Below are 13,422 nucleotides of genomic sequence, written 5' to 3' on the forward strand. Positions count from 1 at the left end.
ACGACAGATACATTCTTTCTAACATATATATTTCAAACATTAAACAAGGCAGCCTATCAAGACGGGTGACGTATTAGACTTCTAACAGCCCAGCAGGCTTGTAACAACTTACTCCGGAAATATGATCCAGACAAAGGGAAAAAAAAAAGAAACTTTGTTAAGTTGTTCTGAAATTTACAGTGACATGAGCTGGAAGTTGTTGCTCTGTAGCAACATCTAGTGATCTTTTTGTGCGCAAAAAGAAACCCCATGGTTTAGATTATAAACCCATTTTAAGGACACAACAGCAGGTTGGAATGGTGGATCGTTGAGTAGCTCCCTTGAGGTCAAAAGGCACCTGAATCTAGATGTGAATCCAGATGTGGTTTAGCCACAGTCACAAGTTTAGGGCTGAACAAGGAAATTCTCCTGTGCCCCTATTCTGTAATTCCTTCTGTACCTCCCAGCTGAACCACTGACCTTGGCACAAGGGTTGTAGGGGATAACAGGGACAAGGGGACCTTGGATAATGCTGAGAAGGGACACGTATCTCTTGGTCATATCTCTCCCACTAACCAAAATTCTGGTTGTGCTGGCGGGGTGGTTCAGCTCCTTGTCAGTCCTGCATTTGTACAAACTGGTGAGACTGCAGTCACTTGTTTCATCCAGATGAGATGGTGGGATTGGCAGGCGATGTGGACCTGTGGCAAGACCATCATGACCTAAGATGCATGTGATTGTTCTGGCTGGTGGTGTGCTGTGGATTGTTATATTGCTTCTTTGGGGCCATTGGCCACAGCATAGGCAGGTCTTACTCAACCAAACCTTGACAAGACCACTTAATCTCTGATGAACCTTCATCTTCTCCACTTGCCTCAGAGAGAGGGAAGTTTGTAGCTTTGCAGTCTGGTGGGACTTGCCCCAAGAAGGCATCAGCAAGGGCTGGGAGAGGTCTCTGCAGCTGCAGGTAGGCAAGGAAAGAGGACATAGCTGGTCGCTGGGTCAGGTCCTACTTGTCCTCATAGTTCCTTCTTCTTCTTGTTCTCCAGGTGCCTATTCCTTGTCTGTGAGAGACAGCGACTCTGCTCATGGGGACATCATCAAACACTACAGGATCCGCTCCTTAGATGGCGGGGGGTACTACATCTCCCCCAGGATGACTTTCTCCAACCTGGCAGAGCTAATCCATCATTACAGCCGTAAGTTGTTTGCCTTCCCCAGTGGGTCTGTCTCCTAGCAGAAGGTCGGCATGTGAACAGAGGGAGGACAGGTTTACTAGCCACTCCATCCACTCTCATAGGCAAGGTGTGCTTCTCCAAGCAGAACTTGGGCACCCATGTCCTATCTTTCATCCGAGGGCATTGCAAGGGTGAGCTCTGCCCACAGCCCTGTGACCAGGGAGTGTCTCCCATCAGGAAAGGAAAGAGATGAATGCTGAAGGGATATATGGGAGAGATGCTTGGGAAGCAGGGTTTGGGCTTGCTGGGCAGAAGAATCTGCTCCTCTGTGGCTCTGTTTGAACTTTTTCCTTTCATTGAGTCCATTCTGGGTGCCTTGATCCCTGTGGCTGAAACATTTGTGTGGTTGTAGAGGTTTCCCATGGGTTGACTTTTTCCTGGCATGTGTAGATGGAGGATGAGGTTAGCTCTGCCATCCCATTGAACTGCCTTGTTCTTCGTCCTCATACAGAGAAAGGGGATGGCCTGTGCCAGCGACTCACAGCTCCCTGCATATCCCTGGTTCCCCAGAGGCCCTGGGCACAGGACGAATGGGAGATCCCACGGGAGTCTCTGAAGCTTGTGAAGAAACTTGGCAGTGGGCAGTTTGGGGAAGTGTGGATGGGTGAGTATAATTCCTCCCACTCCTGGAAACAAATATATAAACAGAGGAGATAGAAAGCCCTCTTCCCCTAAGATGGATTGCCCAGAGAGGTGGTGGAGGCCCCATCCCTGGAAACATTCAAGGCCAGTTTGGACGGGGCTCTGAGCAACCTGATCTGGTTAAAGGTGTCCCTGCTCCCTGCAGGGGGGCTGGGCTAGATGACCGCTAAAGGTCCCTTTCAACCCAAAACATTCTATGGTTCTAAGACAGGAGCAGCCTGGGTAGGGGGATCTTAAAGTATAAACACCTATTTATGTGTACACATGCAGCAGTAGATGCCATATTCCTGGGAAGGACCAGACAGGTTATGTTCACACAGAGCAGTGGTGAAGCATGGGTTTCATAGGCTAGAGACATGTGAGAGGTGTTGAAGTAACTATATACTCATCTCCTGAGACGTGCTCTCCTTCTTCCTGGGAATTCTGGGCTGTAGGTTCCTAAGTTACACACGGTTATCCCACTTTTTCTGCTTCCCTGTTCCACTTTATAACCCAGATCTGAATGCCTTATGCCTTCCTGCCCACTGCTAATCAGTGGGAGAGGAAGTGGGGTGAGCTCAGCTTCCTTTGCTGTCCTCTTTGTGGTTGCCTGTTGCCTGGGCAATTGAGATTGTGGACGGGATCAGACTGAGTGGACGTCCTGACTGCAGAGTCCTGGCTTTCTTGATGGTGTGTGGATTATTTGAGAATGCAGCTGGTGGGAGGCCTCAGGGGTTTTGTCCAGAAAGAGTCTTGCTGGGCTGGGAGGATGGGCTCATCACATGGACATCCACTACCTAGAGCAGATCCCTGACGAAGCCACATGGGCTGACAGTTGTGCTGCATCTCTCCCTTCTCCTGTCACACCCACTGGTTGCTCAGAGCCCACTGGCACTGAGATTTGCTGGGAAATTGAAAGTTGTTACTGTGGTTTCCTGCTCCCTGATCCACAAGCTCTTCTTATTGCTCCTTATTGCACGGTCTGACAGAACCCGTAGAGGCCGAAATTCCTCAGTGCATCATTGTCCCTCTGCAGGCTACTACAAGAACAACATCAAGGTAGCTGTGAAGACCATGAAGGAGGGCAGCATGGATCCTGATGCCTTCTTGGCGGAGGCAAACTTGATGAAGAGGCTCCAGCATAACAAACTGGTCCGGCTATATGCAGTAGTCACGAAGCAGCCAATCTATATTGTGACAGAGTACATGGCCAATGGTAAAGAGCCTCATGGGGCTTTTTTGTTGGGCTTCTGCCAAGTCAGGTCAATGAGACAGCTGGTGCTCCCATCACAAGGGGGGGCGGGGAGGAGGGCATTGTACCAAATCTGTAAGCAGAAGAACTAAGTGATCTGCAAGTTTGTTTCTAGTACTGGAATGGACTTTCTGGGCGATGAAATCCTGCCTTTTGTGGTCTCATATTTCATAAGCTACTTCACAAGATGGTGATGCTCCATTTGAAGAGTATTTAAAGTTCTTTCTCATCTCCACTGTTCCTACTGGAATCTTGTTTCAGATTTTTACTTCCCTCATGGTGACATTGTCCTTTCTTTTGCCCCTCTTGTCTATGAGGCTTTGAGTGAAGAATGCCCAGTGGTTTGCAAAAGGTCCGTGCAAAATAGAGGGGGGGAAATGGGCTGTGTTTGGGAAATTTCCTAATGGAAGATGCTCCAGCGGACACCCACTGTGGTTCCTCGGATTTTCTCTAGGATGCAGGCAGATGTGTTGCATGTATTCAGAGAAGCACCAGGGAAAGCAAATGCATAGGCTTATGCAGAAGAGTCGCAGCAGTCTCTCCTCTTTTGCAGGGTGTTTGCTGGATTACTTGAAGACAGAAGAAGGAAGCCAGCTGAATCTCCCAAAACTCATTGACATGTCTGCTCAGGTTAGTGAACAGCCTCTGAAAACCAGGATTTGCTATTGCCTCAGTGAAATTCTTGCAAGCCTGAAGTCTGTCAGAGCATCGATTTCAGAGAGAAAAACAGCACCTCCTGGTGTGCTCTCTTGGGGTTTCCCTCTCGGCTTTCTTGTGTTGATGTGCATGTCAGCTCAGCAATGGGCTGCTGTCCTTAGGGCAGCCTCTGGGGAACTTAGTGCTCTGCTAGAGAACTGGGGTTTGGTTTGGGGGTTTGGGGTTTGTTTTGTTTTCTTTTCCTGGCTTGCTGAGCAGGAAATAATTTTGTTTCTTTTTTTATTAAAAGGAAGAAAAAGCTCAACAGAGACTTCCAGTGTAGAGACAGGCTGGCTTTCAGCAGTTATTCCCTTCTGACGATTAGGCATAAAGGGTGTTCCAACCCTCAAATCTGGGAATATTGCTCTTATAAGAACAGACATTCTCCTTTGTAGCGTTGTTTCCTTCTAAGCATCCCGGGGCTGTAAATGTCAGTGGTTGCAGCTGCAACATTTTAGTCCAGAAGTGCACCTAAAGCCTTTGTAGTGTTGTTTCCTTCTAAGCATCCCAGGGCTGTGGTTGTAGCTGCAACATTTTAGTCCAGAAGTGCACCTAAACTCAAAGAGGTCACAGTTAGGGAAACCGCAACCGGAGTGGCAGCATCTTGGCAACAGGTTTTGCGTGAAGGATGAGATTGGCAAAATCACTCCACTTTGGTTCTAGCCAGCTGTTGACAGAGTTTGGCTCACCCAGAGCAGAGCCAGGCTAATTTTGGGAATACTGGGAAAAAAAGCCATGAAGCAGCAGTGTTATTTTGATGTGCGGGTCTGGGATTTACCCGTAAGATCACTCGGCCTCTCTGGGTCAAAGCGAGCCTGAGCAAACAAGGTGTAAAAGCTGGCCATTTGGTTCCAGCCATCATACACAGTTATTTTATAATGTATTAAAAACTGGAGAACCTTAATATTTGAGCAAATGTTATATGATAGGGATTTTACTTCTTGCTTTAATCAGGATGAAAATATTTAAATCCTTTAAGCGAGTGTCCCCATCTGTCATCTTTATTTTCCTGAACGCGTTTCAGCACCTTCCCTCTTCACTATTGATAAATTTTCTGTATCTGCAGCTTTATCTTTGTTGTCTGTGAGAAGTTATGGGGCCAACTGCATCCTCCCTCTTTATCTTTCCCTTAATTTCTACCTTTCTTCCCTCCTTCTCTCTTTACCTCCCTACTTCCCTCCCTCCCTTTTTCATTCTTTCATTCCTTCTCTTGAAAGCTATAGCCTGTGGCTTGTTTTACATTCCTAATGATAAGGAGAATGGCCCAAGTTCATCCATATTACAGAGCCCTTGGGTTTGGAGGGAGCATTACGCCAGAAATGGGCCTGATGCATTTCTGTGCAAGAGGAAAGTGCCGTAGCCAGAGCAATCTCAGCTGTAGCCACAGGGGTGGCCCAGCGCAAGGCTGCTGGCCAACACTGTACACAACTTTGAGGCAGGGACAGCAGAAGCTATGAGGACTCATGCGTTTATTTAACACACCATTATAGCTCGCATCAAGCATGTGGAATAACAGAGCATTTCCAGGCCAGTGTGTGGAAGTGTCTGGGGAGAGGTCTTGGCTGCCCCAGGCACAAGGGTGGTATAGGTCTGAGAACACACTGGCTGCAGGAACCCCTGGGAGAAACCCATCCCAGGGCAACCTCAAGCACCCAAACCTCCTCTCCGAGTCCAGGGTTGAAGTCTTGAATGTGATTTCGTGGTATGGTGTGAGCTGGCCAGAAGCGCGTCCACTACAATGGTGAAATAGTCCCCACAGTGGGCACCATCACTGGGGTTGAGCAATTACATGTGGACATCACCTCACCATGGGCACCTGGAAGCACTCACCAGCCCCGCGCACCCTTCTTGAATCCCTCCATGCTCCTTGCAGCATCCTGCACCATGTCCAGGACCAGGACAGTCAAATACAGACCAAACCCCCCCACCCCAGCAATGTAATACCCCACATGAGTCACCCGCAGCACATGGGGTAAGAAGGATTTTGCCCATCCCTCGAGACATGGGCATCAATCAGAAGGACAGCTTTCATTGCTCCCACCCCGGCACCACCTCCCCAGGGCAGGGATTCAAACACTCACTGGGTAGCTCCAGGAGAAGGAGGAGGAAAAGGGCAGTCGCTTGAGCTATTTTGCAATCTGTTCATCTGCAGTGTCGGGACGACATCACGGCCCAACAGGCACCCAACCCTCTCGAGCGCAATTTTGGATCCAATAGCATGTCAGAGTTAAAATTAGAAATCTCTGGGCTGATGTACTTGATCCTGTGGTCATTCTTGAGGGTACATGCTTGAAAGCACGCCGGGCTGGAACAGACCCATTGCTGGGTGCTATCTCATTAACATCAGGACAGGAAATTACATCACTTCTTCCATTTTCCACTGCAGCAAACAGCACTTGCTCTGAAGGGGTGTTGACACAGGTTAGAAATGCAGCATTGGAAAGTATGTGTTAGTATCCTGTTTAAAACCACATGTAAGCCGAGATGCTGATGTGAATCTGTATGGAGTGGAAAATTGCTCTGCCCTCGCCCGCAAGTGCATAAAAGCTTTAATAGGCACGAACCATTATTAGCAGGGTTGCGTGCATCCACTCGCTCTCCTGATAAATGCCTAACCCAAATCTGAGGCTCAACTGATAGAGCAACTTTGCAATCTCTTTTTTTTTTTTTTTTTTTGTATCTCCCAACACCCAGCAATAAAAATTTGCTACCGTCATTTATAGGAGCTCGTCACACACCAGGCACCTCCCCAGGGCTGCTCCCTGCTCCAAGGAGCTAAACAGTGAAAGATGATCTTGGGAGCAAGAACCTCCCAAAGTGAAGTTTGGAGGTGGTTGAAGAAGGCATTGTGTGTCCAAGACAAGGGAGTTGTTCAGGGACATGCTCTCTATCCCAGCCATATTTCTATGGATATCTGGGTCTTCTCCGTTGTGTCCTATAAGTATCAGAGGGACCTGTATTGTGTCCTGGGTCCTAGTCTGCACAAGGAAAGAAAACACCAATCTCAGTTTTATTGCAGAGGGATCTCCAGGGGTCTCCTCCCTCCCACCCCCCAAAGCAGATCAGTGAGGGAGAACAGAGGACGTTACTGAAGAATATCTAGTTGTCCTTCTAGATCTGGACTTTGCTACTGTGACTGAGGGACAGATGAGCTCTTTGAGGGTTTTTTCCTTTTTTTTAATTCACATATTTAATCTGGAGTGTTTGTGATTAAAATCCCAACTAGGGGGTAGAGTCTTGTGGCAGAAACTGGGAATCCAGTGATGTGGCTTCAGGTTTGCATCAACTTTCTGTATCTCGTTACGCACATGACTCACAGTTGTAATTTCTGAACGAAACAGAGGGTGATGTTTCTGTTCTGCTTGATTTGGCTGCTTAAAGCTTTTGGAGGCCAGGTGCATGCTGGTAGAGCCACAGATATGTGCATGTACATGGTCAATATCTATTTACCTATGTATGTATCTGTCTACCTGTTTATCTGTCTGTCTGTTGATCTATCTGCCCGTCCATCCACCCACGGAGCAGCCCTATGTGCATGCTTTTGCAAAGTGGGTAAGATGCAGGCAGGCGAGCTTGTTGTCATGGGGAGGTGTCCCCTGAAGATGGACTTTTCTTCCTCTCCCAGGTGGCAGAAGGAATGGCATACATCGAGCGAATGAACTCCATCCACCGCGACTTGAGAGCCGCCAACATCCTCGTCTCAGAGACACTCTGCTGCAAAATTGCTGATTTTGGCCTGGCCAGGATCATCGAGAATGAATATTTGGCACAAGAAGGTAGGTGTTGTTCCCAGCATTGCCTCACCAACACATTTCCCTTATCTATAATCCTCCTGCCATGTAGACCTGCCAAGATATGGGGTGTCCAAGGGCTGGGACCAGGCACGGGGCACCACTGCCAACGGCATGAGAGCAGTGTCCCCATTTCTGCCCTCGGCAGCACCCAGGCAGCAGGCAGAGCAAGCAAGGGAGCCAAAAATGGGGTCCCAGGAGAGGAAGCAGAGCTTGGGGACAATAAAGAGTAAGTGAGGTTTGCAGAGGGAAACAGGAAAAAAGTATTTTGGCACTGTTTGGGGGGGTCCTGCTCAATCTCATGTTGTGTTACTGGAGAAATTTGACCTCTACAAATGAAGCCCGCCGCCTGTGCCTACGTGTTCACAGCGAGTCAGTCCGAAGGGAAGGAAATAGCAGTGTAACTCGGCCACCGCACACCACAGGACTGCAGAGGGGAGCTGGAGCCATGGATCTGGGCCCAGCGGCAGTTTCCAGATGGCCCAGGCAAACCAAGCCCAGACCAGATCAAGTCCCTTCCATAATGGAGGGACAATTCACGACACATGGGAGAGGGTCTGCAGCTTGGCAAGTGTTTCTCATGGGAACAGAACACCCTGAGCATCTAAACCAAACCAACCAAACACAAAAGGCATCCAAAGGCCAGTATTTCCCGTGTTAATGTGAAATCTCCTTATGACTCCACCTGCAAAGCCAAGCCCCTTGCTGGGACTGAGTATCTGAGCTGGTGGTGGACAGGAAAGCATGGCCATGAGAGGTGACAACTGGTTTGGGGTCCATCTACAGCCATTTAGCAACAGGGTTGAGTCGAATTCCTCTGGTGGCAGCTTTTTCTCTGTACTGGCCTCTGGCTCGGAGATCATGTCATTCAGATTGCAAAGAGACCTTATCAGGGAAACAAGTAGAAACGACTGAAATCAAACAATTAAGTCTGGCATAAGTGGCACATACCAGAAGAATTAAAAATTTTGGAAATCTGTCCGCCTCTAGAGTTGGGATGAAGCTAAACTCCCCCATAGAAAATTCTCTGGGGAAAGGAAATTGGATAGATTTTTTTTCTTCTAAGATAGGAAACTTCTCTTTCAATTTGCTGTTCCCAAAATACTTTATGAGACAAATTATGCCCATTTCAACATGTAAAACTATTTCAAAGCAGTAAAAGCCAGCAAATGTAATTTGTGAAATGTCGTGAAAGGGTACTGTGAGCCTGCTGCAATTTTTTAAGGCGGTTTTTATCCTTAAGAGAAGTTTTTGTGAAATCAGTATAATTCAGTTAACATACCCAAAGGAGCTACTTTGCCAGTGGAAAATAGCTCCTATCAGCATTTTTCCAGCTCGCTTTAATCTGAAATAACAACTGCCCCTCTATCTACTTTGAACAATTTTCACTTCATAGACCACGCTTCCGAGCCTCGTCAGTCTGCTTGTCAGAAGTCTGATACGCAAGAACAAAGGCACCTATTTCACACACTGCATTGGGGCTCTCAGTCCTGAAAGGACAGACAGAAATAAAAACGTGGTTTCCTCTACAGTCTTTAACACAGTCCCTACACATTAAGGTGTTTTGGGGGGGTTTTTTTGGCCTTAGCTAAACTGAAATTGCAATCTTATGGTCATTGCTGTCCGCAGCGTGCAACCCAAAACCTTGGTGGACAAAATAAAATGGGAATTTTTGGTTTTATTATACATATGCAGCATAAAGAACCAAAGAATTTATGTTTGCTGTATTGTTTATTATACTTTTGCTAGAAACAACCCTCTTCCAATGAGTGACTTTATACAGAATAAAATCATAGAATGCTTTAGGTTGGAAAAGCCCTTTAAGATCACCAAGCCCAACCGTTCCCCTAACCCTGCCATCCCACCACTAAACCCTGGCCCTCAGCACCACGCCTGCCCCAGCTTTTAAATCCCCCCAGGGCTGGGGACTCGACCCCTTCCCTGGGCAGCCCCTTCCAGTGCTTGACAGCCCTTTCATTGAAAACATTTTTCCTAATGTCCAACCTAACCCTGCCCTGGCACAACTTGAGGCCAAAATCCTACTGTTGTTGTCCTCTAATAAAGCCACCCTAGGCACTGGCTTTAAATAGCACAGACACATGGTTTGGGCTACAGAAACCCGCTAGATCCCCACAGCAGGTTGCAACCTGAAGAGTGATGGGTCTCTCGCTTGATGCCCAAGGGTTGTGGCAGGCACGGCTCGCTCCCAGCATCGCACCCTTGGCATGCACAGCGCTGGTCTGTGCTGCCATCCTTGGCTCCATTCCTGAGATCCCATTGCTAAACACGCCAGAGGTGCAAAGACATTATAAGACTGCAGATTCCTCTAAATTCATCAGGAAAATAGTTTGCCTATATTTTTTTTCAATAAGCATGTTATCACTTACCTAATGAGTTCAGTTTGTTCGTTATTTGGCCTCTGCGTATCAGTACCTATGGATGTTTATAAGCACATACATATGAAAAAGTCTTTTGAGACAAAACAGCCTTGATTGTGCTGGAAAAAGAACCAAGAAAGGCCAGGAGATGTCACGTAGAAATGAGCTTTTAATGAAAGCAGGAGACAGGCAGCAATTACCTTCCTCTGGCCTTATCTCCGTAACTCCACAGTACCATCAATAAGTCCCATCGCAGCCCCCTGATGCAGTCAACAGCCTGCAGGACCCAGGGCTGGTTTTGGGGAACTGCTTGCCAGTGCCTGTGGGAGCAGAGGGAGATGCTGTATCTCCACGTGCTATGTCCCTTTGCTTCCTCTCGACAGGTGCCAAATTCCCCATCAAATGGACCGCGCCGGAGGCCATTAACTTTGGAGTTTTCACCATCAAATCTGACGTGTGGTCTTTCGGGATCCTCCTGACAGAAATCATAACCTACGGCAGGATCCCTTACCCAGGTAGAGCGTGCTGTGAATATGGGATGAGCGTGCACCAGCTTCAAAGCAACTAGTGCTTGGAGATGCCCAAGCGTGCACACGTGTGCCCAGACACAACCCCCTGTTTCTTCGTGCTGGGTTTCCTCTCCTAGGCTCCCATGAGCCCCAGTTATACCCATGCTAGGAAAATCCTATAGAAAGGAGCTGGGGAGGGGGCAGAGGGATGGAGGGGGGAGCGTGACCCTGAAGAAGGGATGGTGCCCAGATATGGCCCAGCACCATGGTCCCGCATGCCCTGCCACCCCTACCTGGATGTGAGCTACGGGGAGCACTGAGCTTCACCCCCAGGGTGCTGAGTAACTCCTGTTGGGTTGTGTTTCCCTTCAGGGATGACCAACCCCGAGGTGATTCGCAACCTGGAGCGGGGCTACCGCATGCCCTGCCCGGACATGTGCCCTGGTGAACTCTACAACATCATCCTGAAATGTTGGCGAAACAAGCCTGAGGAGCGCCCGACCTTCGAGTACCTGCAGTCGGTCCTTGAGGACTTTTACACTGCCACAGAGAAGCAGTACGAGCCGGAGCCTCAGCAGTAAGCCACGGTCCCACCAGTGCCCAGGGACAGATCTGGAGGAAAGCCACTGACATGCACAGCCCAGCGATGGTTCATTTCAGGCCTTTCCCTTTCTCCTGTGTGCCACCACAATGCATTTGGAGACAGGGAACGAGGAGGACATGAGGGAGGTGGATGCTGCCAGCTCTGTGGTTATCATAGAGACTAAAAAGGTGGCTAAGAGCTGGCACAGCTCCTTCCCCATCCACCTTGGAGGTCTGTACCCATGCCGCAGACCACAAAGGACAGCAGATTCCTTTGCAGCCCACCCGGAGAAAGAAAAGCTCCTCAGCCTTCCAACTGCAGCCCCGAGAAGAGGGGACCATCGGCGGGGTGGTGGTATGGGGGGTGCACAATCTCTCCCCCCCATTCTGGTGCCACTGCCAGCAATACTACAACCCCCTTCCATGCCACGGGCAGGGGTGGGAACATGTCCTGCCTGCACCTCCTTGGGCCATGCCAGGCCCCCAGGCTCTGGAGCAATCTCTCCAGGTGGTGCCACCCCTTTGCCCCAAGTCATTAATAAAGAACTGAATATGACCATTTCTCATTTCTTTATTTCGGGTGTCAGGGCGAGAACAGGCTCCTGTGCTTCCCGTGCCCACCCCCAGCCCATGGAGGAGAAGGGGAGAAGCCATGGGGCTCCCCGGACAGCTTGGGGTGATGCTGGGGTGGTACCTGGGGTGGCAAGGGGGGATGCCTGGCATGCACCCCACCAACTGCTGGCACAGGCGGCCTTGGAGCCTGGAGGCAGGAGAGATGTTCGTGATGTGGCCACGAGATGTCCCTCCTTCCCCACATATCTGGGTGGCTCCTGCCACCCAGCTGGCGGGGAGTGGAATAAAAAAAAAATTAAAATATCCAAAAAATAAAAATAGCTTTTCTGAGCCCTTCACTGCACAAGCTCCTGATGCAGCATCGGTTCACCTGCCCATGGCATTGGTTCATCATCCCCACGGCAGGTCCCACTCCGCACCTGGCATCAGGAGGGTTCAAATGCCCTTTCCCTGCTCGCTGGTGCATCTCTGCCCCACTGCTCCAGTAGAAATGTCCACATTAGGCTGCAGGGTGGTCTCCGATCCGCAGTTGCATTGGGTTGGGGAGGGGAGGATGAAGAAACAAGGCACAGAGGGCAAACTGAAGGGGTATGAGGACCACAGGAGTGAGCACCAGGCTGGGACCCATGTGGACTTTCCTTCAGCTTATGGCACTGAGCAGCATCTCTCCGGGGTGCTTGGTCTGCTGTTCTGTACCCCATGAACCAGATTTTGAGCCCTGCTGTAGAGGGATTTCTCCTAGTGTAATGTCAAGAGGATGCTATGAGAAAGAAACAGCAGAAATGATGCCTGTGTGCCAGAAAAAATACCTGACCATCACCAACACGTGACACAGTTACCTGTGCCCACCACTGCTGCAAGAGAGCCTAGAAGGAAAAAGGAGTGGGAAGATTCGTAACAAATCTGTAGGGACAACTGGGCTATCGGCAGCTACATTCAGTGCAAGGCCTTGACCTTCAGAGCCATAACGCCCTGTCTATTGCCTGTGATGAGACAAAATTCCCCCGCCCTGTGATGCCAGCATCATTTCCCAGGTGTTCCTGATGGGACAACATTGCTTGTGTCAATGTGAACAGCACTTTGCCTGGTTTCAAATGCTGTTTATCCCTCTCTTGCAGACCCACAACTGGGAGAAAGAGTACATAGGGACTGGTTTAACATTGAGAGGAGGCCAAAGGCTCTGGAGATAACTGGTTTGTCATCTTGGAAATGTCATTCCCTGCATCTTCTGGAGGGAAGGAGACTTTAATAGCAGAAACCAGGTCTCCCAGCCACACGAGGAAGGGAACTGGGTGAGATGATAGAGCCTCGGAAATACTAGATCTAGTGGAGACACCCTAGGGTGTCCAGGATGTTTTCACTGGGCTCGTGGATAAGGGTCTATGGGAGACCTGCACCCCTCTAGGACTGCAGCTGGAGCTGGATGGGAAACCTCAGGGCACAGAAAAGAGCATTAGACACCTGCATTGAGGAGGTGGGATTCTCCCACCCCCAAAGTGTCCAAACCTGGAGGTGAATCAGCCTCTGGTGTCTCAGAGCTCTTTTCTTATCCCGCCCATAATACATATGATCTGCAACTGCTTTCCACAGCAGACCCATGGGCAGCTTCGCTCCTTGTGGAAGAAGATGAAGTTTCCTCCCAGGCATTTCTGGGAGCCATCAGAAGTCATCCTCCAGTTCAGCATGAGCAGCTGAGGAGCAGCCCTGTGGCCAGAGCCTGGACACGGTTAGACAGACCCCTTTACCAAATCATCAGCAAACCTCATCCACCCATCTCCATCTTCACAGCCTGGTTCCTGGGCC

At 49.4% G+C, this 13,422-nt stretch overlaps 1 protein-coding gene across 1 annotated transcript in view; it reads left to right on the plus strand.

The window, feature by feature from the left end:
* Nucleotides 1–11,078, plus strand: part of BLK (BLK proto-oncogene, Src family tyrosine kinase) — a 48,267-nt gene extending 37,189 nt beyond the window's left edge. Inside the window, exons 7-13 of the mRNA XM_009639914.2 lie at nucleotides 1,029–1,178; nucleotides 1,669–1,821; nucleotides 2,875–3,054; nucleotides 3,644–3,720; nucleotides 7,412–7,562; nucleotides 10,339–10,470; nucleotides 10,837–11,078. Coding sequence (XP_009638209.1) covers nucleotides 1,029–1,178; nucleotides 1,669–1,821; nucleotides 2,875–3,054; nucleotides 3,644–3,720; nucleotides 7,412–7,562; nucleotides 10,339–10,470; nucleotides 10,837–11,045 — 1,052 coding nt within the window. The 3' untranslated portion in view covers nucleotides 11,046–11,078. The remainder of the gene's footprint in view (nucleotides 1–1,028; nucleotides 1,179–1,668; nucleotides 1,822–2,874; nucleotides 3,055–3,643; nucleotides 3,721–7,411; nucleotides 7,563–10,338; nucleotides 10,471–10,836) is intronic.
* Nucleotides 11,079–13,422: the final 2,344 nt, after the last annotated feature.

This window comes from Egretta garzetta, unplaced genomic scaffold (genome assembly GCF_000687185.1).
Source record: "Egretta garzetta isolate BGI_Z169 unplaced genomic scaffold, ASM68718v1 scaffold325, whole genome shotgun sequence".
Lineage (NCBI taxonomy): Eukaryota > Metazoa > Chordata > Aves > Pelecaniformes > Ardeidae > Egretta > Egretta garzetta.